The following is a 26,891-nucleotide window of genomic DNA, read 5'->3' as shown; positions in this document are numbered from 1 at the left end:
TCCAATTTCTCCACATCCCCTCCAGCATTTGTAGTTTCCTGTTTGTTTAATGGCAGCCATTCTAACCGGTGTTAGATGGTATCTCATTGTGGTCTTAATTTGCATCTCTCTAATAGCTAGTGAAGCTGAACATTTTTTCATGTGTTTCTTGGCCATTTGTATTTCCTCTTCAGAGAACTGTCTTTTCATATCTTTTGCCCATTTTATAATTGGGCCGACTGTACTATTGTCATTGAGTTGTAGGATTTCTTTATATATGCAAGATATCAGTCTTTTGTCAGATACATGGTTTCCAAAATTTTTTTCCCATTGAGTTGGCTGCCTCTTTACCTTTTTGAGAAATTCATTTGAGGTGCAGAAACTTCTAAGCTTGAGGAGTTCCCATTTATCTATTTTCTCTTCTGTTGCTTGTGCTTTGGGTGTAAAGTCTAGGAAGTAGCCGCCTAATACAAGGTCTTGAAGATGTTTTCCTACATTATCTTCTAGGAGTTTTATGGTACTTTCTTTTATATTGAGATCTTTGGTCCATTTTGAGTTAATTTTTGTGTAGGGGGTGAGGTAGGGGTCCTCTTTCATTCTTTTGGATATGGATATCCAACTCTCCCAGCCCCATTTGTTGAAAAGACCATTATGACTCAGTTCAGTCACTTTGGGGGCCTTATCAAAGATCAGTCGGCCATAGATCTGAGGGTCTGTCTCCGAATTCTCAATTCGATTCCATTGATCTATATGTCTATCTTTGTGCCAGTACCATGCTGTTTTGGCAACTGTGGCTTTATAATAAGCTTCAAAGTCAGGGAGTGTAAGTCCTCCCACTTGGTTTTTCTTTTTTAGAGTGTCTTTAGCAATTCGAGGCATCTTCCCTTTCCAAATAAATTTGATAACTAGCTTTTCCAAGTCTGCAAAGTAGGTTGTTGGAATTTTGATTGGGATTGCATTGAATCTGTAGATGAGTTTGGGTAGAATTGACATCTTAATGACATTTAGTCTTCCTATCCATGAACATGGAATATTTTTCCATCTTTTAAGGTCCCCTTCTATTTCTTTTAGTAGAGTTATGTAGTTTTCTTTGTATAGGTCTTTTACATCTTTGGTTAAGTTGATTCCTAGGTACTTGATTTTTTTAGTTGCTATTGAAAATGGTATCTTTTTCTTGAGTGTCTCTTCAGTTTGTTCATTTCTAGCATATAGAAACATTACTGACTTATGTGCATTAACCTTGTATCCCGCTACTTTGCTAAATTTGTTTATTAGCTCTAGTAGCTGTATCGTCGATTTCTCAGGGTTTTCTAGATATAAGATCATATCATCTGCAAACAATGACAGTTTTACTTCTTCTTTTCCAATTTGGATGCCTTTTATTTCTTTGTCTTGCCGGATTGCCCTGGCTAGCACTTCCAGCACAATGTTGAATAACAGTGGTGACAGCGGGCATCCTTGTCTTGTTCCTGATCTTAGAGGGAAGGCTTTCAGTCTCTCACCATTGAGTACTATGCTGGCTGTGGGTTTTTCATATATGCTCCTTATCATGTTGAGGAAGTTTCCTTCAATTCCTACCTTTTGAAGTGTTTTTATCAAAAAGGGATGTTGGATTTTGTCAAATGCTTTTTCAGCATCTATTGAGATGATCAATTGATTTTTCCCTTTTGACTTGTTAATGTGTTGTAATACATTGATTGATTTTCTTATGTTGAACCATCCTTGCATGCCTGGAATAAACCCCACTTGGTCATGGTGTATGATTTTTTTAATGTGTCTTTGGATTCGATTTGCAAGTATTTTGTTGAGGATTTTTGCATCTGTATTCATTAGGGAGATTGGCCGGTAGTTTTCCTGTTTTGTAGCATCTTTGCCTGGTTTTGGTATTAGATTGATGTTAGCTTCATAAAAAGAGTTAGGTAGTGTTCCATTTTTTTCAATGTTTTGAAGGAGTTTGAGTAAGATTGGTGTCAGTTCTTTCTGGAAAGTTTGGTAGAATTCCCCTGTGAAGCCATCTGGCCCTGGGCATTTATTTGTGGGAAGATTTTTGATGACTGATTGGATCTCTTTGCTTGTGATGGGTTGGTTGAGGTCTTCTGTTTCTTCTCTGGTCAGTCTAGGTTGTTCGTATGTTTCCAGGAAATTGTCCATTTCCTCTACATTATCCAGTTTGTTGCCATACAGTTGTTCATAGTATCCTCTTATAATTTTTTTAATTTCTTCAGGATCTGCAGTTATGTCACCTTTTTCATTCATTATTTTGTTTATATGGGTCTTCTCTCTTTTTGATTTTGTCAGTCTAGCTAGGGGCTTGTCAATCTTGTTGATCTTCTCAAAGAAGCAACTTTTGGTGATATTTATCTTCTCTATTGTTTTTTTGTTCTCTATGTCATTTATTTCTGCTTTAATCCTTGTTATTTCTTTTCTTCTACTTGGTTTAGGATTGGTTTGCTGTTCATTTTCTAGCTTCTTCAGTTGATCCATTAGTTCTTTGATTTTGGCTCTTTCTTCCTTTTTAATATATGCGTTTAGTGCTATAAATTTCCCCCTCAGCACTGCTTTTGCTGCATCCCATAGGTTTTGGTATGTTGTGTTCTCATTTTCATTCGTCTCTATATATTTAGCAATTTCTCTTGCTATTTCTTCTTTAACCCACTGATTGTTTAGGAGTGTGTTGTTTAACCTCCAGGTATTTGTGAATTTTCTAAGTCTCTGATGGTTATAGACTTCTAATTGTATTCCATTGTGGTCAGAGAATGTGCTTTGAATAATTTGAATCTTTTTAAATTTATTGAGGCTTGTTTTATGTCCCAGCATATGATCTATTCTGGAGAAAGTTCCGTGAGCACTAGAAAAGTATGTGTATCCTGGTGATTTGGGATGTAATGTCCTGTAGATGTCTGTTAAATCTAATTCATTTATCAGATTGTTTAGGTTTTCAATTTCCTTATTGGTCTTCTGTCTGGTTGATCTATCTATAGGAGAGAGTGATGTGTTGAAGTCTCCCACAATTATTGTGGAAACATCAAATGCTTCCTTTAGTTTTGCCAGTGTTTCTCTCATGTATTTTGTGGCACCTTGACTGGGTGCATAGACATTTACGATTGTTATTTCTTCTTGCTGAATTGCCCCTTTTATTAGTATGTAGTGGCCTTCTTTGTCTCTCAAAACATCCCTGCATTTGAAGTCTATTTTATCTGAGATTAATATTGCTACACCTGCTTTCTTTTGGCTGTAGCTTGCATGAAATATTTTTTTCCATCCTTTCACTTTCAGTTTCTTTGTGTCCCTGTGTCTAAGATGAGTCTCTTGTATGCAACATATTGATGGTTCATTTTTTTTGATCCATTCTGCGAATCTATATCTTTTAATTGGGGAGTTTAATCCATTTACATTCAACGTTATAACCGTGAAGGCATTTCTTGAATCAGCCATCTTATCCTTTGGTTTATGTTTGTCATATTTTTCCCCTCTGTCTATTAATATCCTTTATTGTACCCATACCGAATCTTTTTAGTACTGAACCTTTCTCCAAGTCTCTCTGTCCTTTCTTTGTTTCTCTGTCTGTAGGGCTCCCTTGAGTATCTCCAGTAGGGCAGGTCTCTTGTTAGCAAATTCTCTCAGCATTTGTTTGTCTGTGAAAAATTTAAGCTCTCCCTCAAATTTGAAGGAGAGCTTTGCTGGATAAAGTATTCTTGGCTGGAAATTTTTCTCACTCAGAATTTTAAATATATCGTGCCACTGCCTTCTCGCCTCCATGGTGGCTGCTGAGTAGTCACTACTTAGTCTTATGCTGTTTCCTTTGTATGTGGTGAATTGCTTTTCTCTTGCTGCTTTCAGAACTTGCTCCTTCTCTTCTGTGTTTGACAGTGTGATCAGTATATGTCTCGGAGTGGGTTTATTTGGATTTATTCTATTTGGACTTCGCTGAGCATTTATGATTTGTGTATTTATGTTGTTTAGAAGATTTGGGAAGTTTTCCCCAACAATTTCTTTGAATACTCTTCCTAGACCTTTACCCTTTTCTTCCCCTTCTGGGACACCAATGAGTCTTATATTTGGACGTTTTATATAATCTATCATATCCCTGAGGTCCATTTAGATTTTTTCAATTTTTTTCCCCATTCTTTCTTTTATGCTTTCATTTTCCATTCTGTCATCTTCCAGGTCACTGATTGGTTTTCAACTTCCTCTAGTCTTGTACTATGAGTGTCCAGAATCTTTTTAATTTGGTCAACAGTTTCTTTAATTTCCATAAGAGCATCCATTTTTTTATTTAGTCTTGCAGTGTCTTCTTTATGCTCTTCTAGGGTCTTCTTGATTTCCTTTGTCTCCCGTACTATGGTCTCATTGTTCATCTTTAGTTCTTTGAGTAGCTGCTCTAGGTGCTGTGTCTCTTCTGGTCTTTTGATTTGGGTGCTCGGGCTTGGGTTATCCATATCGTCTGGTTTTTTCATATGCTTTATAATTTTCTGTTGTTTTTGGCCTCGTTGCATTTGCTGAACTTGATAGGGTTCTTTTAGGATTTGTAGACCAATTGAAGTCCTTATCTCTACTTTATGAGATCTACAGCTTCGTGGAGTACACTTTCTCTAACTAACCAGCATGTGGCGTCCACGAGCCACCTGTTCTCCACAAGCCCGTTCTCCCCTGCTTAGCCTTTTTGGTGAGTGGGGGAGTGAGTCTTGTGGGGTCCAATTGGTGTACCAAGCTTGCGTGTGTAGTTGGTGTTGCCTGCCCTGTATATGGGGCATGTTTCTGGGCAGTCAGGGAGGGGGGGGTGGCTCTAACAATCAAATCTCCCTGGTGATCCTAGAGTTTTAAAGCTGCTGCAATAGTCTAATCCTTCAGTTCAGTCCTGCCACAGTTTGTCTCTGCCACTGACCCACAAGTCCTTGGTATTGGCGTATGGCTTCTGAGACTTTCAAGTGGGCCCGTCTTCCAGGCCGTGCAGCCCGGGTCCTCTGTTGAGGGATGACTGTGCTATGTCACAGGTGAGTGCCGTCCCCCCAGGGCAGTTCTGGGCTGCTGGGCTGTGTAGGGAGGCTCCCAGTCTGCTGAAATGATGGCTGAATGGGGCTTTGTTAATTCACACTGCTCTACCTTCCCAACTCTGGGACAATCAGCTGAGGTTGCAGGGAAGGCTAATGTCCCCACCCAGTTTTGTGGTGTGTGCCTGTTATTTGAAGCACTTCCGTCACACTGGGTTGTCTGGGGCAGTTCTGGGCTATGGGGCTGGCGACGGGCAGGAGTGTTTCCTGTCCACCAGGATGATGGCTGTGAGCGGACACCCCCCTTTTCTTGGGAAGTTGTGGTGTTTAGTGAATTTTTTCAGCCACTGGATTATTGCGGTTTGTCTCAGAGCTCTCCTAGTTCTGCTCTTGACTTGACCTGCCCAAATTGCAAGTCTTTGAAGCTTTCTGTATTGGGCTTCTTAGAGTAATTGTTTTAGAAAAAGAAAAAAGGATTAGAAAAAAAAAGGGCCCTCCTCAGAGATCTAATGGGTTATTGAAATGCTAAGAGACAAAGCAACCAGGGCCATTAAGGAAAGGTCCACAGGGCAGAGAGATCAGCTTTTCTTCGGGATTTGCATATGCGCCTCAGGGCTCTTCCCCTTTCTATGTTCACCAGAACTCCAAAAATCCTCCGCTTTTATTTTGGAGTTTTTCGTGTTGTTTTTTTTTCTCTGTGCCTGTCTCCTCTCTGCTGGGCTGGCTGCTCTCAGATTCTCTGGTGTCTGGTCTCAGTCTATCTATGGTTGGAGTTTGGATCAGTAGAATGAGATTCTGATAAGGGCTGCCACTGCAGTTCTCCCTTCTCCTTCCCAGAGCTGACAGCCCCTCCTCCCATGGGACTGAGCCTGGCAGGGAGGGGCGTGGGTCCCCTGGCCGCAAAAACTTACAGATTTCGCTAATCTCAGCAGTTCCACGTTTTCATGAGTGTTGTATGAAGTATGCCCAAAGTCAGATTGCTTTGTGGTGTCCAGTCCACGCAGTTCCTGGCTTTCTATCTACTTTGCTGGAGGAGTAACTAAAACATACAGCTCACCAGTCTGCCATCTTGCCCCGCCTCCCCCAGTGTTCTTTTTTACTTTAATTGCTCTTTTTCACTTTATTATTATTGTTATTTTCGTGTGTGTGGTAATGAAGGTGTCAGGGATTGATTTTGGTGATGAATGCACAACTATGTAATGGTACTGTGAACAATGGAATGTACGATTTGTTTTGTATGACTGCATGGTATGTGAATATATTGCAATAAAATGAATTAAAAAAATGCATCCCCCACTAAAGAGGAAATCATGATGGAAATTCCAAATTTGTAATAAAAAATTTATAGCAAAATTGTAATTATAACAAAGCATTGTATGTCAAATATGAGCATTATAAATAGAGACACATAAGGGGAAAATTACAACTTTAAATATGTTCATGAAAAAAAATCAAGAAAGAGTGACAGTAAATGAATTGAGCATCAACTCAGGAAGCTAGAAAAAAGAGCAGAATAAACTTCCAGAAAGTAGAAATAATGATAGACTGAATTAATGAACTAAAACAAACTCTAGAACATATCAGCAAAATCAAAGGCTGTTTCTTTGAAACAAAAAATTTTAGAAAAACAAATCTGAGGCAGGCCTGAACAAAGAAAAAAGTGGAAATGTACCAATAAACCATATTAGCAATAAAAACGGACATTTTTGAAAATATAAAGATATTTAAAATTTTTAAGAATATGTTCTGCACAACTTCGGCTAACAAATTAAAAAATATAATGAAGTGGTAATTCTGTAGAAAAATCTAATTACCAAAATGGACTCACAGAGAAGTAGAAACCTGAATATATGAATAAGCAGTAAAACAGTCAGCAGTCAAAATGACACCTTTTGATTGACATCAGGCCCAGAGAGTTTTTAAGACATATATTATCAGTACTTCAAGGAATAGATAATTCCTATCATAAATGAAAGTTTTCAAAATCAGATAAAGGACAGAACAGGAAAAGAAGTATATATATCAGCCTTAGAGAGATGGAAAAAAACATTTAAAAAAACTCACAGCTTAAATGGAGTATTTTTTTTAAATAGGGAATAAATAGAAGTTAAGCCAGCAATGTGTGATTCAACATCAGAAAGATTAATGTAATACACCAAATTAACAGATTAATGTTTTGTAAAAACAAAAAACAACAGTAACAAACTGCATGATCATCTCAGGTGCAAAGAAAATCTTTTCAGTAGAATTTAATATTCATTGTAAAAGCAAATCAGAAGTAGAAGGGAATTTTCTCTAACTTGATAAAAGGGATTGGTAAAAACCCTATGTCAGACAACATACATGATCAAACTTTAAAAGTATTCACATTAAATTCAAGAACAAGACATGGATGTCTACTAACTGTACTTCTGTTCAGCACTATATTGGAGTACCTAGTCATTTCAATAAGAAAACAAAAAGAATAACAATTACAAGGATTGGAAAGAAAAGACCAAACTGTCCTTATTTGAAGATTATATCGTCTACAGGGAAATTCCAAGCGAACCAACAAAACTGTTAGGATTAATCAGACTTCAGCAGGGTTACAAGAGAAACATCGATAGTGTTCCTATAAACCAATAATAAATTACAAAATGTTATTCACACTAGGAATGAAAAGTAATATATAATACCTAGGATTAATTTCTATGGAGAAAGTTAAAAAATGGAGAGATATTACTACATTTATGAATTGGAAGATTCAGTGTCACTTCTCCCCAGATTTATCCATTAATTCAGTATAATTTGAATGAAAAGCCAAAGGGGTTTTTTTGAGGGAGCTCAAAAAGTTGATCTTAAACTTTTTATGGAGAACGAAGAGCCAAGAGTAAGAAAAATTTGAGGCAAGTGGAAACACTTGATCTTTCAGATATTAAAACCTGTGAAGCTAAAGTAGTGAGGTAATACAGGTATAATGGAGAGGGGGAAAAAAAAAGTCCAAAGAATGGGAAACCTAATATATGAAAGAGGTTGTATTACCAACTAACAAGGAAAGGATGGATTAGTCCTAATAAATATTGCTTCAACCACTTATCCATATGGAAAAACTAAAATTTGTACCCTATTACATGCACAAGGATCAATGCCAGGGTATTTAAAAGTTTAAGAAAAGCAAGACTTTTAAATATTTATATAAAATACATATTGGGAGTTGAGAAAGATTTGTTGAGCCACAGAAGCAAAAACCGTTAGGGAAAAGATCAATACAGTTAACATTAAAATATAAAATTTTTGAGTAGTAAAAAATACCCTAGACAATATGAAAAGATAAGCCACAGACCAGAAGATATTTGTCACCTATATGGCTGAGAACAATTAGTATTCAAAATATGCCAACATTTAATAACATGAATTCCAACAATTAATAAAAAAGACAAACAAGCCAGTAGGAAACTGGAAAGATGACAGGAACAGGTAAGTCACAGCTACAGAAAACTGAATAGCTAATAGGCTTATAAAAGATACTGAACATCTCTAGTGGCCAAGGAAATTAAAATGATGAGATAACTATCCACACTTAGCAAATAGGCAAAAATAAAAAAGCCTAACTGTAATAACTGGTACTGACAAAGGTGTAGGAAAATGGGAGCTTTCATACACTGCTGGTTGAAGTATAGATTGATGTAACTGCTTTGCAGAACAATTTTACAAAAGCTAATGAAGTTCAAACTACTGTTGGTAGATACAGCCCCAGAGACTTACACACATTGCAAAGAAGAATATTAGAAAAGGTGCTGTAGCAATATTTGTCAATGATGTGTGTTTGTGAGAGTTTGGAAACAACCTAAATGGTCATAAACAGGAGACAATGGTAAATTATGCTGAATTTATTCAATAGAGTTCTATAAAAAACTGAAGTGGATGAACTAGAGCAGGGATTGGCAAAGTACAGCCTGTGGGCCACTTCTGGCTTACCACCTGTTTTTGTAGGTAAGTTTCATTGGAAAACAGCCATGCCCATTCATGTACAAATTGGTTATATCTGCTTTTGCACTACACTGGCAGAATTGAGTAGTTGCAACAGAGAATGTATGATCCACAAAGCCTAAAATATATAGTAACTGGCCCTTTACAGAAAGTTTGCCAACCTCTAAACTAGAGCCATGGATAAATTTCAGACATAATGAAATTATGAAAATAGCATGTTGCCATTAGACATTACAGTTTAGAGTTTGAAAACATGCAAAATAATCTGTATATTGATAGACACCTACATATGTAGTAATAGTGTAAAAAATATGAATAAGAACCATAAACACCAAATACATGGTAGTGGTAACCATGGAGGGAGGGAGGGGAGCATGCTTAGGGAGGGTATAGAGGGAGCTGCAACAATTGCTAAAATCTTTTTTTTTTTTTTTTTTTAATGTGGAACAAGTAAAATGTTAAAATTTGATATGTAGCTGGGTGGTAGAGACATGAATGTTGTATTATGTTTATACATTTTTGAACATTTTAAATATTTTATAATTAAAAAGTCAGATGATTTGATTTCAGCTAATGTGTTGATGGTGACATTTTAAATAATGAGAATGTTTTGATTAAGTATTTTTTGTTAAAGTGATAGAAATGGAAGACTTCATAGTCATTTTAATTTTACCAGGGATTTTGTTTACATGTACTATAGATTAACAGAAGGGCACTTAAAAATGACTAAAAAGAGTAGCATAAGCCTTTTTAGGTTTAGAGTAACATCAGAAAGTCCAAGGCCTTAGAACAGTAAAAGGCCCTTTTGTTCAAGAAACAAAAACCGGTCTACAAAGAAATGTTGTCATGCTACAAATGGCATGATGTAAATTGTGTAATTTTAAAAATAACCAAAGTAAAGTAGAACTAGAAAGTATATATTATGGATGAAAGAATACAATTGAGTGTGTTGGTTTTAAACTCAGCTGTGTCACTAACTAGCTATATAACCTTGCAGAGATAATTTTAACTTCTTTGGACTTTGTTTCCTTAAGTATAATTTGGAGTAGTTAGCTTGATTGAGCCTACCAGTCTTTTCCCATACCTCTCTGATTCAGTGTCTTTTTTGCCCCTATTTTCAATCCATTATTTCCATCAAGAAAAATCATCTTCCAACTTAAAAAATAAATGTGGTGGAGGGGACTTAAAGTCCAAGATAGATGAAGAGTTTAATGATGAATGAATTTAATAACTTTTTTAAATGATTTCATCTAGTGGATATATGAACATATTTCCACTCCAGATTTACTTAACTGCTTGAAGGTCTTTGAATTGGCCAGGCTCTTACTTTGCTCAATCTTTGTATGTCCTGTTTCTTGGTTTCCCACTTACTGTCGAACTTGTTTATAGTTTAGATGCTGCTTTCTCCAGGAAGCCCTCCTAGATTTGGTAAGGCAAATGGTTGGATAGTGATGCCTGTCACTGAATTAGCAAATGCTGCGGAAAATAAGCAGGCTGTGTAGGAGAAATTGATGTTTTACCTTAGACTTGAAATTTGATCAGGTGTCTGTTGAACATTCAGATGAAGTTGTGTAGTAGCTAATTTGAGTATACAGATCTGGAGTTTAGGAATGAGATACCATTTGTTTGGGACTAAGACTTATATCTAAGTACCAAATTTATAATCTCACCTCATAAGCTTCTAAATGGTAATTAAAACCATATGAGTGTATGAGATCAGCCAGGTCAGAGAGAGTGTAGATGAGGAATAGAATAAAGCACTGGACCCAATCCTGAAGAAAACTGGTATGTAAGGGAGAAGGAAGGAATGGGGAGAGGAAGAGGATTGGAGAGTGGCCAGCGAGACTGGAGAAAAATTAGAAAAGGATGACTTCCTGTAAGCCAATCATATCAAGTATGATGAGAACTATCAAAAGAATATTCATTGGCTTTAACAACAAATGTCACTGATGATCTTGGCAAAAACAACAACAAACAATCCTTTCAGTGGACTGGTGAGTGAGAAAGCCAAATTTTAGCAGGCTGAAGGGTGAATTGGAAGCAATGAGCGTATCCCATTCCTTCAAAAAGCTTCACTGTTCGGTGAAGGATAGGTAAGGAAGGATTTTTGAGAGAGGCTCTTACTCTTGGGAAGAAGAGGTTAAAAGTACAGGAGTTAGGGTTTTTGTTAACTTCCAGAACTTAGGGTACTTGGGATATCCAGATGGAAGGATGACATGTGGATGTTGTGACAGGAGGAAATGAAAAACAAGGGTGTGAGTGCAGCTAATCATTGTTTGGGGGGGGCAAGAAAATAAATGACTTGCATTTAAGGAAGGTTTCTCCTCGTTAAAAGAGGATGTAGTTATCTACTTGCGCGAGGAGGGGTGGTAAGTAGGGGGTTGGGTAAGTGAAAAAGTTTGAAAGAGTTGTTCTGGCGAATAGGAGAGAATAGCCTCAGAAAACAAAGATTGCTGGTTCGAAACAGGAAAGATTATTAAGTTGTAGGGAATAACCTGGCAGTGGTACCATCTGCATAATTGTGTGATTTAGTGTTTTCTCTCAAGCAGCCCATCTGCAGCATAGATTGGAGGCCCTAGAGTTGGTGTAAAGAAGGTAGAAAAATAGTTGGCTCAATCCAATAGATGTGACAGAGAAGAATGGGACAGTGGTGTGTTGAAATAGCTGAACCATGATGTCCAGATGAGGCATGGGTCAACTACAGCCCAGAGGCCAAATTTGGCCCACCACCTGTTTTTGTTTGTGTTACAGCCCATATACTAAGAATAGCTTTTACATTTTTAAATGGTTACATAAGTACCCACATAATTTCCTTGACTTTGCCTCTTGGCCCACAAAGCCTAAAATATTTACCATCTGGCCCTTTAAGAAAATAAATATTTACTGTCTGGCTCTTTAAGAAATAAATATTTATCATCCGGCCCTGTAAGAAAAAATTTGCTGATGCCTTATCTAGACTAACATAGGATAAATGTAAAGTCAAGAGGGGACTAATAGAAAATAGAGGGCTCAGTGCACTTGAGGTCTCAATAAGGTCCAAATGTTAGGTATATTGGGAGCAACTAAGTGAGGCCTGGAAGGATAGTTGTAGTGAGATAGGATTTTGAATTAAAGATTTCATATCTGAGCAGTTGTGAGTGATCACAAGTCTGGCTTAGGGTCGTGGGAGTGGGTGGCCAAAGTAAAGGGATGAGAACGTGGGTGGGGGCAGTAACTAGAGGAAAGGAAGACCTCCGGCATGCTATTCAAATTTGCCGATTTGGGATATGAATAACAGAATCAGGTCCTCAAAGATGTGAGAAACCTGACTGGAAGGTTGATCATACTAAAAAGAGAAAAAGACATGCAGTTTGCAGTTTGCATAGGAGCTGGCAGTGTGGGAAATGTTCCTAGTGAATAAAATGGCTAATGAATTTAGGCTGCAGGAGTAGGAACCTGTGAAGCATAGCCAAGGGGACTTGGAACATGGGACAAAACCCATTCCTAGGGCCCTCAGATGTGTTACTGGTCATTAAGAATAAGGAGACTTCCCAGTATTGCTGTAGGTCTTGAAGGCAGAACCCAGCATGGAATTTTGGACATAGGCTCAGGCTTTCCTTCAGCGCTGTATGGACATGGTCAGAATGACTTGCCCTCATCACTGGAAGTTATTCTTATAGAAAGACTCTACATGACAGAGTTGTTAAAGAAGAAATTCCTCATAAATGACCTTCCAGTTCTTTCTAATTCAAATTTTGTGGAAATACAAGTATGATGCAGTTTTCCCTAAAAATAAAAGAGAGTCCTTATAATTCACAAATTCTTCTTTACCTCCTTTTCCTTCTCATTAATTTATTAGCACTACTTCTGTCACAGGCACTTGGCAGAACTACAACGATGAGTGACACCTTTGGGTCTAGTGCTCCTTATCCACATGAATCCCTTTTAGCCAGGATTTTTTATATGTTGCAAAATGGGTGCCACACTTTTCTTAATATTTTTCATAACTCTGCTTTATCCTGGCATCAGGACTGCAGATATAATATTGCTGTTCAACTGCATAAATATCTAATGGTATAAAATGGTCAAGAAATTTAAATGAAGCCCGTGTCACTCTCTCCTTGGGCTTGTGCAGTCATGCCTCAGAGGCAGTGAGCTCTCCACAGATGGTTTTTGAATTGAATTGGAATCTTCCATTTTTGTAGTAGCAAAACTTGTACCTTTAGGCAAAACTTGATTTTAATGTGTTATTTTTGTGTATTTGTGTGCTTATTTTTTTTGAGTAGCTGATGGATTTACAACTGAGTGACAGTAACTTTCGTCGACATATCCTGTTGCAGTATCTCATTTTATTCCAGTATCTCAAGGGGCAAGTCAAATTCAAAAGGTAAGTGAATATGGGTAGTAAATGATTATAAACAGCAGCGGAGAGTAGGACTTGCTTATTGTTGTGTTTTTCTTATATGCTGGGCCCATTTTATGAGTAAATGGGCTGAAACACTTATTTTGCAGCAGATATACAGCTAACTGGGGGCTTTGGTTAGAGACACTAAAATCAAGATATTTTAGAGAAAAGGTGTTGAGGGTATCTAGTGTTTTGAGTCCTTCCTGCCGAGCTTCTTGGGCTTCCTGGGTGTTCTCATTTTTGGTGACAGGTGAAGATCTCTTCTCACCTCACTCACACCTCCTCTCAGCCCAGTGTGTAAACTAAGCCAGTATTTCTCTCACAAGGTATGGGGCTGTCTGGGATGTTAGAACTAAAATAAGCAAAGTAAATCTTTGATGCACAGAGAAATTCCGGGTTCTTTAGGGTCTCACAAAACCTAAACAGGATCGTTACTGTCTTATCTAAATACCTCCACCTGCAGCACAAACTTTCCTCTTGCCCTATCCATAATTCAGGTGGAGTTCACTTAACTTGATGGTGTTTTTGTTAAGTAGACAAAGCAGTACTTTATTAGTTGTACCAAGAGCATGGTTTTACTGCTTTGTTGGGTTTGAATCCCCATTTCCTCACTCTAGCCACAGTTCAGCTCTTTCAGACTTGTAATTTTAAGGCAACACATAATAGGCACTCAAAATGTCAGTTCTTATCCTTTCTATTTTGGAGGCTTGGTAGAGCATAGTAGAAAGACCAAGGACTTAGGAGTCAGACCCCCAGGTTTGAATTTGAGCTTTGTAGCTTTGGGCAAATCCATTGACCCACTAGTCTCTTTGAGATGGACCCAAAGAATGAAGTGAATGATGTATTTCAAGTACATAGATATTGGCACATTGTTTCTATTAATGTTTATTGGCTGGCTTGTGCACAATGAGAGTTCAGTTAGCGGCAGCTATTTATAGTTAGGTCCTGCCTTTACCCTGTTTCAGGGTTTGGGTTTTTTTTTTTTCCATTGTATTCACTGAAGGAGTTTGAAAGGAATATAGAGTGCACCGTTATCTGAATGTGCGTGACATAAAGGGATATGTTAATTTTCTCTCAGAAGTTTTCATCCAACATTAAACTTCCTATTTTAGGAAAATACTCATTCCTCTGTTCATAGTTAATCAGATTAATTAATGTTTTACTCTCCCTTATATACCTTGTCTTCAGTACTACTTGAGGATGATGTCAAGAATTTTCTCCTGTAATCCTCTCCTTTTTGACTGTTCTTGTCTTGCTAATTTTTGACACTGTTTAAAGTATAGCTAAAATATGCCTTGCATTTTTTCAAGATAATATATAAACCTTAAAATTGAATATTCATCACTGTAACTCAAGTGTGCTTTTACTGCTTTGTTTCCAGTTCAAACTATGTTTTAACTGATGAGCAGTCACTCTGGATAGAAGATACTACAAAATCAGTCTATCAAGTAAGTTCAACATGCGACAAACCCATGATTGAAAAAAATGGAAATTTAGAACTTTCTTTGTTTCAGCCCCAAATAGGAAAATAAGGATAAAGTTAAGCTCAGGTACAAGACCACAAACACTTCTTGGTTCTCTGCCTGCAAACCACTACTATGATGCAGAAAGTTGTTGAAAGCTTAGTGTATTCTTTCTAATCACAGCTACTATCTGAAAACCCCCCCGATGGAGAAAGATTTTCAAAGATGGTAGAGGTATGTGTTTTATATTTACAGGCTTCTTAGCACCAAATAGAATTGCAAAGGCTTTTCTTATGCAAATATAATTTCTTTGGTTTTTTTCCCCCAGCATATATTAAACACTGAAGAAAACTGGAACTCATGGAAAAATGAAGGCTGCCCAAGTTTTGTCAAAGAAAGGTAAATACATAGTAATCACAAGAAATAGGAGAAAAGGGTTTCAAAATATAGTTTGACATGGTGACTTTACATTATATACAGGTATAGGTATATGCATTTCATATAAAAATGTATGTTGAACTAATTATACAACCACTTTGATTTACTTTGATTTCAATCTTTTACCTCAAGTTTCTTGTCATTAAGTTCCCAGAGCAAACTGATCTGGTTATGGAAAAAAATGCTGTGTATTTTCTACCCCTTACAGTTTGCCTTATTGTGTGGCATTTTGTCTTCTATCTGATAAGGATAAACTTATGAAAGTTTCATCTTAGGAAGAAAACAGTAAGTTTCCTTTTATATTAAACACTCTTCCATCTCTCCAAATTGAGCATATGTTTTGTTTACTGTAGAACATCAGATACCAAGCCTCCAAGAGTTGTACGGAAGAGAACAGCCCCAGAGGATTTCCTAGGGAAAGGACCGAACAAAAAAATTTTGATGGGAAAGTATGTTATCTTGTCTTTACATGTGGGATGTTATTAGTTATTTTTATTATATTTTGAAGATGGTACTATAAGACCTATCCAGTTTTTCATGTCCAGGCATATGACTTGGCGTTTGGGATGCACATAGATGACTAGAGCACACCGCCCCCTATTGATCTGTAGTGCCTATTCTGTGAGTCTGTGTACCTGCACAAACCTGCTTTTTGTCACCTGTGTCCAAAATCCATAGCTCTAGGCTCTGTTTTCTCATGTCACAAACAATAGAATTGCGTTGTTTAGATTGATCCAGCTCACTTCTAGTTGTCACAAGGTTTCATAATTCTTGTGTTTCTTTTACTTTCTAGTTACTATTAATAGCTTTATATTGTGCTTGGCTATTTTAAGGAAAAATATAAAAATAAGTGACTACACAGAAAATTTGCAAAGTACCACAAATTTTGGATGAAAATAAAACTCATACTGTCACCACCCCCAAATCCACTATTTACATTATGCTGTTTTTCTGTCTAAAGGCAAATGAGAATGGTGTCCATAACAATTTGTCTATTTTGTAGTGAGGAGCTAACAAGGCTTTGGAATCTCTGTCCTGACAATATGGAAGCCTGTAAATCGGAGACAAGGCAAGTTTAAAATATCTTTTTCAATTAAAGTGTTGCTTTTCTCAAATGTTGGAGTAGAACAGAGCCTTTTCTTAGCTATGTATCAAGAGCACAAAAGAAATATAAAAGTTTATTGTGTTTGAACACTTTTGGCAGATTCCTGCCAAATCAGGAGACAAATGGACAAAGGAATAGTAAAATTTCACAAGTAGAAACCTTGCTAAACCTATGCCACACCAGTCATCCTCACTGGTAATTGGTAGTGCAGATAAAAACCACAACAGGCTGCAGTTTCATAACCAAGGGATTAAAAACACCAAGATTTTCTAGGAGTTGTGGATAAAAATAATTTGCTGTTGCCATTTGTGGGAATCTAAACTGGTACAGCAACTATGGAACACAATTTGGCAACATCTGAAAGTTAAAGATGTACTACCTTAAACTCTAGCAGTTCTACTCCTATGTATATTGACCCTGAAATAGGTTCCTTAAAACTTCAGATTGGAAATCATTGGTGGTTTGCAAAGTGAATTTAGTAGCTTTAACTTGCATTTTTTTTATTAATGAATTAGGAAATACTTTTGTGAAACATGAAACAGATGCGAAACAAACTTAAGTCTGATACACATACATGCGTATATGAACGTATGTATGTGTATCAGGTTGCAATATAAAATGAATTTCTTACTGTGGATTGCAGTGCAAGTTTGAAAGCCACAGTGGCTAATGAACCTCTAGTTCATCTACACAAGGAGACGGGTCCAAGAACGTTCATTTAGCACTGACTGTCACAGCAGAAAGCGGAAAAACAGTGTCATCAACTCCTCAGCAGGGAAATGGATAACTTGTGGCATGTTCATAGAATGCAGAACTGTATACAGATGCAGCACTAGAAAATGAATGGTAGTAACTGAATGGTAGTAACATAGTGTGCCTCAGAAAAATCAAGTTTGACTAGGATAGAAGCAGGATTCCATTAATAGAAAGTTTGAAAAGATACAAACTTTTTAAAATAAAAAATAAAAGTAAAAATACAAAATGGACATGGAATGATAAGTACAAATTCTGATAGTGGCTTACCTGGAGGGAGAGAGAGGAGAGAAAATGAGATTTAGGCAAGGGGTACAACAGGGACACTCCCTTTTTTTAAGTGTTTTTTTAAAAACCTGAAGCAAATATGGCAGAAGCCTGGAGGTTGACGCATACGTGTTCATTACATTAGTCCTGATTTTTTGATACAAAAACTATAAAACCAGAAAATGATTCTAAAATATTTGTGGATGTGAAATCTGGCTGGGGTTTTATTTTGAGCCCTCTGCTTTGTCTGGTGTGACACATGAAGAGAAGAATGAGGGTCAACTCCCAAGAAACCTTACTGGCCACTGAGTAGGGAGCTTGTGATTGTAATGGGAAATAATAATGGTGTAAGATTTGCTGCTTGGTCTTCCTTTAGAGAGCCCCTCTTTCTACTTTTAGTTAGAGAGTCTGTACTGATCTTATCCTTGGGTCTTATTTATTTGCTTGACTCAGTATCAAAATTTTATTTCTAAAAACAAATTCAGGAACAATGCAGTTAAAAACCAGCCATGCAACCACGCTGATGATATAACATAAGAGCCACAAATTAAATTCTTAAAATCTCATTATGGTCTGGTTATTAGTTTTTGGTTTAATTCAGATTTAAAAAAAATCTACAGATGTGAACATGATATGAAAATTACTTTTGCAGACAAAATTCAAATACTATTAAACTACTGGTCACCCTCTGTGAACAGCAGCATATTCATATATTACAGGGCTTAATACAATGCATGTGACATGTAATATATAGTAAATAATGTATAACAAATAATATATATTGTATAATATCCCTTCCTTATTGTCCCTTTCAAGTTTAGTTTTGAGCCATTTACCTTCTTAAAAATCTGCATTCCTAGGTAATCTAACTGTAACTGAAGTGTGGGTAACATAGAATCCTTTATTGCTACCATTTTACGAGCATAAGAAAACGTGATCTTCACTAGTCCTTTTGTAACACCCAGGGAATACATGCCAACTTTGGAGGAGTTTTTTGAAGAAGCCATTGAACAAGCAGATCCTGAGAACATGGTTGAAAATGAATATAAGTAAGTAACATTTGTCATGAGCTACTTTTAATTTTCTCTAATATTTTTTTTTTAGTAATTGTGTGTATACAAAAAGCTTATTGAGAAATGGTTGTTAGAATGCTCTTCCTCTTAGGTGAGTTTATGTACCTAAGTTCACATTACTGTCAAGGACTGGTGTCATCAACTTAGTATCCCCTTTGTTTTAAAAAAGAGAAACCTCCTTCAATCCCACAACTCCCTCTTTTCTCTGTTCCCCTTCAAAGCACAGTATCGCTCAATTATTTATAATTACAGCCTTTATTTCCTTCCCTCCAATTCTCTCTTCAGCGATTTGGGCTTTCTTCCCATCACTCCATTGAAATAGTTCTTATCAAGATACCTGAAAACCTGTTTTGTTTTTTGTTTTGTTTTGTTTTTTTGCCCTCTCAGCAGCATTTGCCACAGTTGATCATTCCCTCCTTAGATACTGTTTTCTTCTCTTGACAATATGGTACTTCTCTCTCCTATTCTTTCACCTTCTCCCTCATGCCTTTTTCCTCTCGGTGTCCATTGCTGTCCTCATCCTCTTAATGGCATCTAGAATGGTGAATCCTTTCAGGAAGGTTTTCCGTTTATTTTGACCAGATTCATCAGAGGAATCATCTGTGGCATAGACTTGGTAAATGTATTTCTCAAATAATAAGACTTGTAAGTCGAAATGATTCCTTGATCCATGGGCTGCAGAATAGATGTGCTAGCAGGCATGCAAAGAACATTCATCTCATTGCACATCTCCATCACCAGGTGCATTGTCAATGAGCAGGCATATTTTGAAAGGAATCTTTTTTTTTTCCTCAGCAGTAGGTATAAACAGTGGGCTTAAAATACTCAGTAAACCATGTTGTAAACAGATGTGCTCTCATCCAGGCTTTGTTGTTGCATTTTTAGAACACAGGTAGAATAGATTAAATATAATTCTTAAGGTCCCCAGAATTTGGGGGATGGTAAACAAGCACTGGCTTCATCTTAAAGTCACCAGCTGCATTAGCCTCTGATAAGAGTCAGCCTGTCCTCTGGAGCTGGGCATTAACCTCTCTCTCTACCTGTGAAAGTCCTACATGGTCTTTCTTCCAATTTAAGGCTGTTTTGTCTATATTGAAAATCTTTTTAGGTGGTTATACCTTCATCAGTTTTCTTAGCATTCTATCTTCTGGATAATTTGCCACAGCTAATACATCAGCACTTGCTGCTTCACCAGGCACTTTTGTTCTGAAGATGGCTTCTTTCCTTAAACTTCATAAGCTGATCTCTGTGAGCTTCAGCTTTTCTTACGCAGCTTCCTTGCTGCTCTCAGCTTTCACAGAACTGAAGATAGTCAGAGCCTTGCTCTGGATGGCTTTGGCTTGAGGGAATGCCGTGGCTAGTTTGAGCTTCTATCCAGACCACTCCAATTTTCTCCATATCAGCAATAAGGCTGTTTTGCTTTCTTATCATACGTATGTTCACTGAAATAGCACTTTCATTAATTTCTTTCAAGAATTCTCCTTTGCATTCACAACTTGGCTGTTTGGTTTAAGAGGCCTAGCTTCTGGCCTCTCTTGGCTGTTGGCATGCCTTCCTCACTGTTCTGGTTTGCTAATGCTGCCAGGATGCAAAACACCCGAAATGGACTGGCTTATAAAAGGGGGTTTATTTGGTTACACAGTTAACAGTCTTAAGGCCATAAAGTGTCCAAGGTAACACATCGACATTTGGGTACTTTCACTGGAGGATGGCCAGTGGCTTCCGGAAAACCTGTTTAGCTGGGAAGGCTGGCATCTGCTCTGTAGTTCTGGTTTCAAAATGGCTTTCTCCCAGTATGTTCCTCTCTAGGCTGCAGTTCCTCAAAAATATCATTCTTAGTTGCCTTTGGAGGTTTGTCCTCTCTTAGCTTCTCTGGAGCAAGTCTGCTTTCAAAGGCCGTCTCCAAACTGTCTGTGTATGCTGCAGCTTCTCTCAGCTCCTGTGCTTTCTTCAAAGTATCCCTTTTGGCTGTAGCAAGCTCGCTCCTTCTGTCTGAGCTTATACAGTGCTCCAGTAAACTAATCAAGGCCCATGCTGAATAAGTGGGGCCATACCTCCATGGCAATCATCCAGTCAGAGTTATCACCCACAGTTGGGTGAGTTGCGTCTCCTTGGAAACACTCCAAGAATTACAATCTAATCGGCACTAATATGTCTGCCCACACAAGACTGCATCAAAGATAATGGTGTTTGGGGGACATAATGAATTCAAACTGGCACACTATGTTTATTTATTTCTAACATTTGATTTAAAGTGAGATACTTTCCAGTAACTCTTCCTTTCATTTAAATACCTAGAGGCCATCCTGGGATTATTAATTGGCCTAATTTAAATATTGTTGTGTCTCAGGAACAGGGGAGGCCCAAGGAGAGGGAGCGAGGTGGGGGAACTGCTGTTCAGTGGAGCATTCAGAACATACACAGCATGTAGTAAGTTCACTGTCTCATGTAGGTGCAGTTCATGGTGCCCCAAAACAATGACAGTAGTAACTTCAGAAATCACAGATCACCGTAACAAAGAATGAAAAAGCCTGAAATGTTGCGAGAACTACAAAATGTGAAACACAGACACAAAGTATTAGAAAAATGACACCAATAGGCTTGATAGATGCAGGGTTGCCACAAAACTTCAATTTGTAAAATGTGCAGTATCTACATGGCGCACCTTTCAGTATTTGAACCATTTTATTTATGTGAATTAAAATTTAGGTATTATATAAATAAGCCAACATTGGCTAAATTAACGTGATCAAAACTCAGTGTTTAATTTATAACGTATTCTGAAATTCCTGTCTGCAGGGGACATTGCTTGAATGTGTATCAACTCACTGAGCATAGTGTACCTATGAAGAATTTTTTTTTTTCCAGTTAACTAATGGATGATTCCTGTCCTGTGTATATAGCATCTAACCAGTACTGGACATATACTGACTTTTTAAAATTAAGTAAAATGTATTTAAAATTTTAAAAATGTGTTTGCTTTATATGAACCTACCTCTTAGAACTCTGTTGGTCTCTGTTATTGTTAAGTGGGCTGCCTACTTCGAGGTCCTTTAGGAATAGCATCAGAACCAAAAGAGCAGTGTCTTCAGCTACTTCTCTTACAGAATTTCAAGTGACAGGTCTGTATTAACTAGAAGGTAACAGAATTTTGAACTATAAATTATAAGACTAACATCTCTTTTTTGTAGAGCTGTGAATAATTCAAATTATGGTTGGAGAGCCCTGAGACTGTTGGCACGGAGAAGCCCTCACTTCTTCCAGCCAACCAACCAGCAGTTTAAAAGTTTGCCAGAATATCTCGAAAACATGGTAATAAAGTTAGCCAAGGAATTACCAGTAAGTAATATAGATCAAGTTTTTCATATTTTAGTTGATGTCTTCTTTAAAATTACCATCATTGTTTGAGAGCAAAGAGCTGAATTTAGAATTTTTCATGTGAAAAAAGAATAGTGATCCACAAACCTCCATTTGGTTATACATTTATAGAAAGTACTAAATTGGTAAAGAACTAAGTAAAATTATATACTATATATAAAATTATTAAATCTAAGTTCACAGTATTTTGGGTAAACTGTTGTCTGCCTGTAAACTCAAAACTCAGACATGGATTTTTTCCTGTTTCTGACCGGATTTAAAGGGCAGTGATAGGGAACTTGACCTTTTTATAGTCTGTTTGCTTTTCCAGGGAAAGGTGTTAGGAGACTAACAACTATACTGTGTCTCTAAAATCTAGTAAAATTACCCCAAAAATTGTAAAGACACTTGCTCCCCTAGTCTTCCCATTTGCAAAAAAATCTTACTATGCTTTTTATTGCCTCCTTTCTTCCCATGTAGGGGGAAAGGGTAGTCTTTCCAGCTCTCAGCTCATCCCGTTGTACTCCTTCATATTAAGACTGTCCCTGTTTGTGATTCTTAACATGACAGTCACATTTTACCCTCTCAGGGGTAAGGTTCTGGGTCCTCTACTCTAAATCTCACCATCACTATAACTAAACAAAAAGTATCTGAATGTGTCTTATCTCAAAAGTTAGCACTCTTTTAAAGATTTTTCTTTCACATTTTTAGCCTCCTTCTGAAGAAATAAAAACAGGTGAGGATGAAGATGAGGAAGATAATGATGCTTTACTGAAGGAAAATGAAAGTAAGAATTGAATTTTCTTGGCTATTTTACAAAATTGGAAAAGATTGGGGTTCTTTGTTGAGAGGTATGTTATTTAATTTTCATCTACTTCTCAACTTCTATTTTATCTCAGCCGTTTCTAACTTGTAAAATTAACATTATGCAATAAAATTGGGAAGTTATGATATTTTAGAAGGGAAGGAAGGTACTTGCATTTGAAGGCAACCCATACCTCTTAATTATTGGGATAACTTCAGGGAAAGCCTTAATAATTATAATAAAGATAATCCTGGCTTTGATTATTGATCTAATGATCATGATTTGTAAAAGCAGTATTCAAACCCATGGAGAAGTTAAGAGAATAGTCTTAATTTTAAAATAAGGCTTATTTTAAAGCTTTAAAGAGAAAAGGTTAAACCTTTTAATCTTTCAAGGGTGATTAATCTCTCATTGGCTGTATTTCCATTTCTGTTGTATATTTTGAGTTACACATCATCATACTTTGAGTATAATTTACATTCTCTATTTTCTAGGTCCTGATGTACGGCGAGACAAACTTGTAACAGGAGAACAAATAGACGTATTTGCCAACAAGCTGGGTGAACAATGGAAGATTCTGGCTCCCTACTTGGAAATGAAAGACTCTGAAATAAGGCAGATTGAGTGTGACAGTGAAGATGTGAAGATGAGAGCTAAGCAGCTACTAGTTGCCTGGCAAGATCAAGAAGGAATACATGCAACACCTGAGAACCTGATTAATGCATTGACTAAATCTGGATTAAGTGACCTTGCAGAAAGTCTAACCAATGACAATGAGACAAATAGTTAGCTTTTTTTTTTTTTTTTATTAAAACTGTGATAAGATTTTGTTACCAAGCAGCATTTGATAAGAGGTCCACTGTTTTTGGTAAACAATAAACATTTTTTATAACAGTTGTTGTATAGTAGGCTGGTGCTCTAAGACCAACAGAATGCATTTTAGCTCTTGATAACCCAGGGTTTGGGAATAGGGGTGGGGAAAATGGCCAAAATAAGGTATCCTCAAGGTCACAGAGTATTTTTTTTGTTAAATAAATTAGATGCATTTATAAAGTCGTCAGTGATATTCAGGGAAGTAAAATTTGCCAAATTAGTTTCCTGTGCGCTATTAATAGTTAAAAAATTTAGGTATTCTAAAATCCCAGTATATGTTTCAGAAACCATATGATGGCTCTATTCTCCCTTATGCTTTTAAAGCACAGGGGATTGGCAAATGATGGTCTACTTGCCACCTGTTTTTATAAAGTTTTACTGACATACAGCCATGCTCATTCATTTAATTATGTCTGTGGCCACTTTTGTGCTGCAGCAGCAGGCTTGAGCAATGGCGAGAGAGACCGCATGGCCTGCAAAGCCTAAATATTCACTATCTGGCTATTTACAGAAAATGTTTGCCAACCCCCAACTTCAAAAGAACTGGGGCAAAAGGTTTTTAGCCTTACAAAATTGTTTAACCTCTATTTAACCTCTCAAGTCTTTAAAATATGGATGCTTACCTCAGGGACTGCTGTGACAGTCAAATCAGATGTATGTGAAAGCCCCCTGTAAACAGCAAAGCACTGTATAGTAAGGGCCTAAGACAGTACCGTAGCTGTTTCCAGTTCCCACAGAAGCATTATTCCTTAAGGCTCCAAGGTAGGTCGTCACTGTTTTGAATCCTGAGGAGGCGCTACTGGGAGTGCATATTGCACTGTAAATGCTCCCGCTTGGGCTTAACTTCACTAGCTGGTTTAAGGAGTGACAGTGCACAGCTCTAAGGTGGATGTGAGAAAGCATTTAAGGCACATTCCATAATCAAGGCCTTTTTTGCCTTCTCTTAAAGACCTTACAACATGCAAAGCTGAATTCTAAAATACCTTCATTAGTTGAAAACAACACTGGTATAAATCCAATTTCTACTTTACAATATCTTTGGAATAACATTTCCAGATCAAATAAAATGAAATCAAACTTTTTATAATGGTGACAATTAAGGAATGAACAAGTTAAAATTCTAATTCCACACGCGACTTACATGCTTTGTGCTAAACCTATCTCACCTGATCTAATAGCTATAAATACCCTACAAATCAAAACCTGAATTCTAAATGCTAAACTCATGTCCTCATAAAATTGTTCAGACCACATGACAGTGAATAAAAAAACTGCCAAGTTAGAGGAAATCACACAAATATAAAGGATTCATTACAATTCTTATGGTCTCATCTTCCCCATTCTATTCTGTACCCCCCCTTCACCCCAAAGTAAAAGAAGTATTGGTTGACAATACTCAAAATTTTGGTGAAAAAGCCTAAAGAAGAGAGACTTATTTTACCTCTTAGTGTTCTCAGATAACATCACATTGGCTCAAACTTTAGAGGAATTGAGCAGTTATCAGTGTTCTGCTCTGCAGAGCACTAGAACAACACAAGGAAAGATAGATTTCATGATAATCCCTAAAATTTATAAATATCTAACAAAATCAGAGACAAATTAGCAAATATTGTACTTGATTTCTCTAATGATCAATCAAGGCTCCTGAAAGAAGCATGAGTGACTAAATGTATTCAATTGCAAGAAACTTACAAGATTGAAATACCTCCTACACCTGGTATTTTCTACCATCTCCTTAAAATCATTGATCTGAGATTACATTTTGAAATGGACATTAAGAATTCAGGGATTAATAGAAGAGTAAAAACAAACACCAAATTAGCCAAGGAATGAATATGACTGAAAAGACCATCACTGCATTCAGAATCCAAAGAACTCCATTACTTTTAAAACTTTGTATTTTTAAACAGAATATGTGTGTATATATAAATGCAAGCAGGCAAAAAAGATAAACATTTGTAAATGAATTCTTAACAGACGAGTAAAACTAATCAACTACAGAAATTTTAAGTATTATACATCTGTAACTCCAGTCATGCTCCAGCACAACAGACAAAAGACTTGAGGTCAAAAGCTGTTACTGCCCACCCACCCCCTTTTTAATTAAAGATCCTTGTTTTCTAAAAAATGAGCAACTAGAGCTTGTCTACCTTTTTTTTTAAAGGCTGATTACTAAAAAACCACTGTGGAGTTAAATGTACAAACCATAGTACATCAGAGAGAGACTTAATAACTGTATAATCAAATGTACTATTATTGATCACAATTTATTTTAAAGTCATAAAAAGCCAGCAACAGAACAGACTGAGTCAGCTGGTCAGGCTGGACAAACACTTGATTGTACCCATGTTTCCATGGGACGTGGACAGCAGCACAGAGTTTACACAATGAGAGCAACACTTTTCCTTTCCACTTTCCTGGCAAAATTTTTGTTAGATAAGGCAAAGGATGGCAGCTATGAATGGTAGTTTGAACCATGCAAGGACAACAAATAATAGGGTAACAGGTGTGCAAACACCTGGGTGCTGAACCTTGGGCTGAGAAAGGCAAGGAGAAAATTCACAGAAGGTAATGGCTGAAAGGCAATTCAACCCAGAATTTTAAAAAAATTATGCAAGAAATAAGCCTTTTAAAAATGTCTTCCTGATACCTTTTACACAGGGCAGCACCGTCCAAAGACAATTTCATCTTTTCTGTAATTTTTTAGGTTGATACATGAAGTGGCTTTCAAGTCTGCTTCTGCCCTCTTTTGTTCCTCATGAGGGGAAACAAAACCACCTAAATATCTTCCTCTAAAGCTCTGGATTATAGAAATTTATCAACAAGTAACATTTATTTCACACCTAAGCATAAATAGCTAAAATGAAGATTACTATTCACTTTCTTCTTCTATTATTTCAACTCTTCGAGGCCCATAGAGTAGAACATAAGCTATATGCCAGTCTCCACCACCAGAAAGCCGCAAGATATCTTCTGGTGTAACGATGCTGACCTTATCATCATCAAACTTAATCCACTCATCTAAACAATGGGAGGAAAATATGAAAATTAATATATAGGATTTTTTTCCAGAGTTCCAATACAAAAAAGTGACTCAGCAGTTTTATTACACACAACAAAACTCTGCTAAAGATCCCTGAGATCATTTCAGGGTTCTATCAGGTTAAAACTATTTTCATAATTACTAAAGCATCATTTGCCTTTTCCACCCTCATTCTCTCAAGTATCTTTGGAACTTTTCAGAGGGTACATGCAATAGGTTGAATGCAGAAGCAGATATGAGATATTGTCCCTATTAAACCAGACAACAGAACTTATAAAAATGTAAAACATTTATTTCTCACTCAGTTTTTGTTTTGAAAATACTTTCACTTTTAAAATGCTGTGTTCATATGTAATGGGTTTATGACTGTCATTTTAAAACACTTTTTAAA

At 36.9% G+C, this 26,891-nt stretch overlaps 2 protein-coding genes across 2 annotated transcripts in view; one reads left to right on the top strand and one right to left on the bottom strand.

Annotated features, from left to right (window-relative positions):
* The window catches only part of THOC1 (THO complex 1), a 95,830-nt gene extending 72,352 nt beyond the window's left edge, over positions 1–23,478 (top strand). The window contains exons 12-21 of the mRNA XM_037805512.1: positions 13,205–13,305; positions 14,705–14,771; positions 14,970–15,020; positions 15,115–15,185; positions 15,578–15,673; positions 16,228–16,293; positions 18,315–18,398; positions 21,614–21,761; positions 22,491–22,566; positions 23,079–23,478. Of these exons, the coding sequence (XP_037661440.1) occupies positions 13,205–13,305; positions 14,705–14,771; positions 14,970–15,020; positions 15,115–15,185; positions 15,578–15,673; positions 16,228–16,293; positions 18,315–18,398; positions 21,614–21,761; positions 22,491–22,566; positions 23,079–23,374 (1,056 nt within the window). The 3' untranslated portion in view covers positions 23,375–23,478. The remainder of the gene's footprint in view (positions 1–13,204; positions 13,306–14,704; positions 14,772–14,969; positions 15,021–15,114; positions 15,186–15,577; positions 15,674–16,227; positions 16,294–18,314; positions 18,399–21,613; positions 21,762–22,490; positions 22,567–23,078) is intronic.
* A 1,859-nt stretch (positions 23,479–25,337) lies between these two features.
* USP14 (ubiquitin specific peptidase 14) overlaps positions 25,338–26,891 on the bottom strand; it is a 99,412-nt gene continuing 97,858 nt past the window's right edge. The window contains exon 16 of the mRNA XM_037805513.1: positions 25,338–26,478. Within this exon, the coding sequence (XP_037661441.1) occupies positions 26,330–26,478 (149 nt within the window). The 3' untranslated portion in view covers positions 25,338–26,329. The remainder of the gene's footprint in view (positions 26,479–26,891) is intronic.

This window comes from Choloepus didactylus, chromosome 16 (genome assembly GCF_015220235.1).
Source record: "Choloepus didactylus isolate mChoDid1 chromosome 16, mChoDid1.pri, whole genome shotgun sequence".
In the NCBI taxonomy this organism is placed as follows: Eukaryota; Metazoa; Chordata; class Mammalia; order Pilosa; family Megalonychidae; genus Choloepus; species Choloepus didactylus.
Note: the sequence above shows the minus strand (reverse complement) of the source record. Positions and strands in the feature narration are given on the sequence as shown.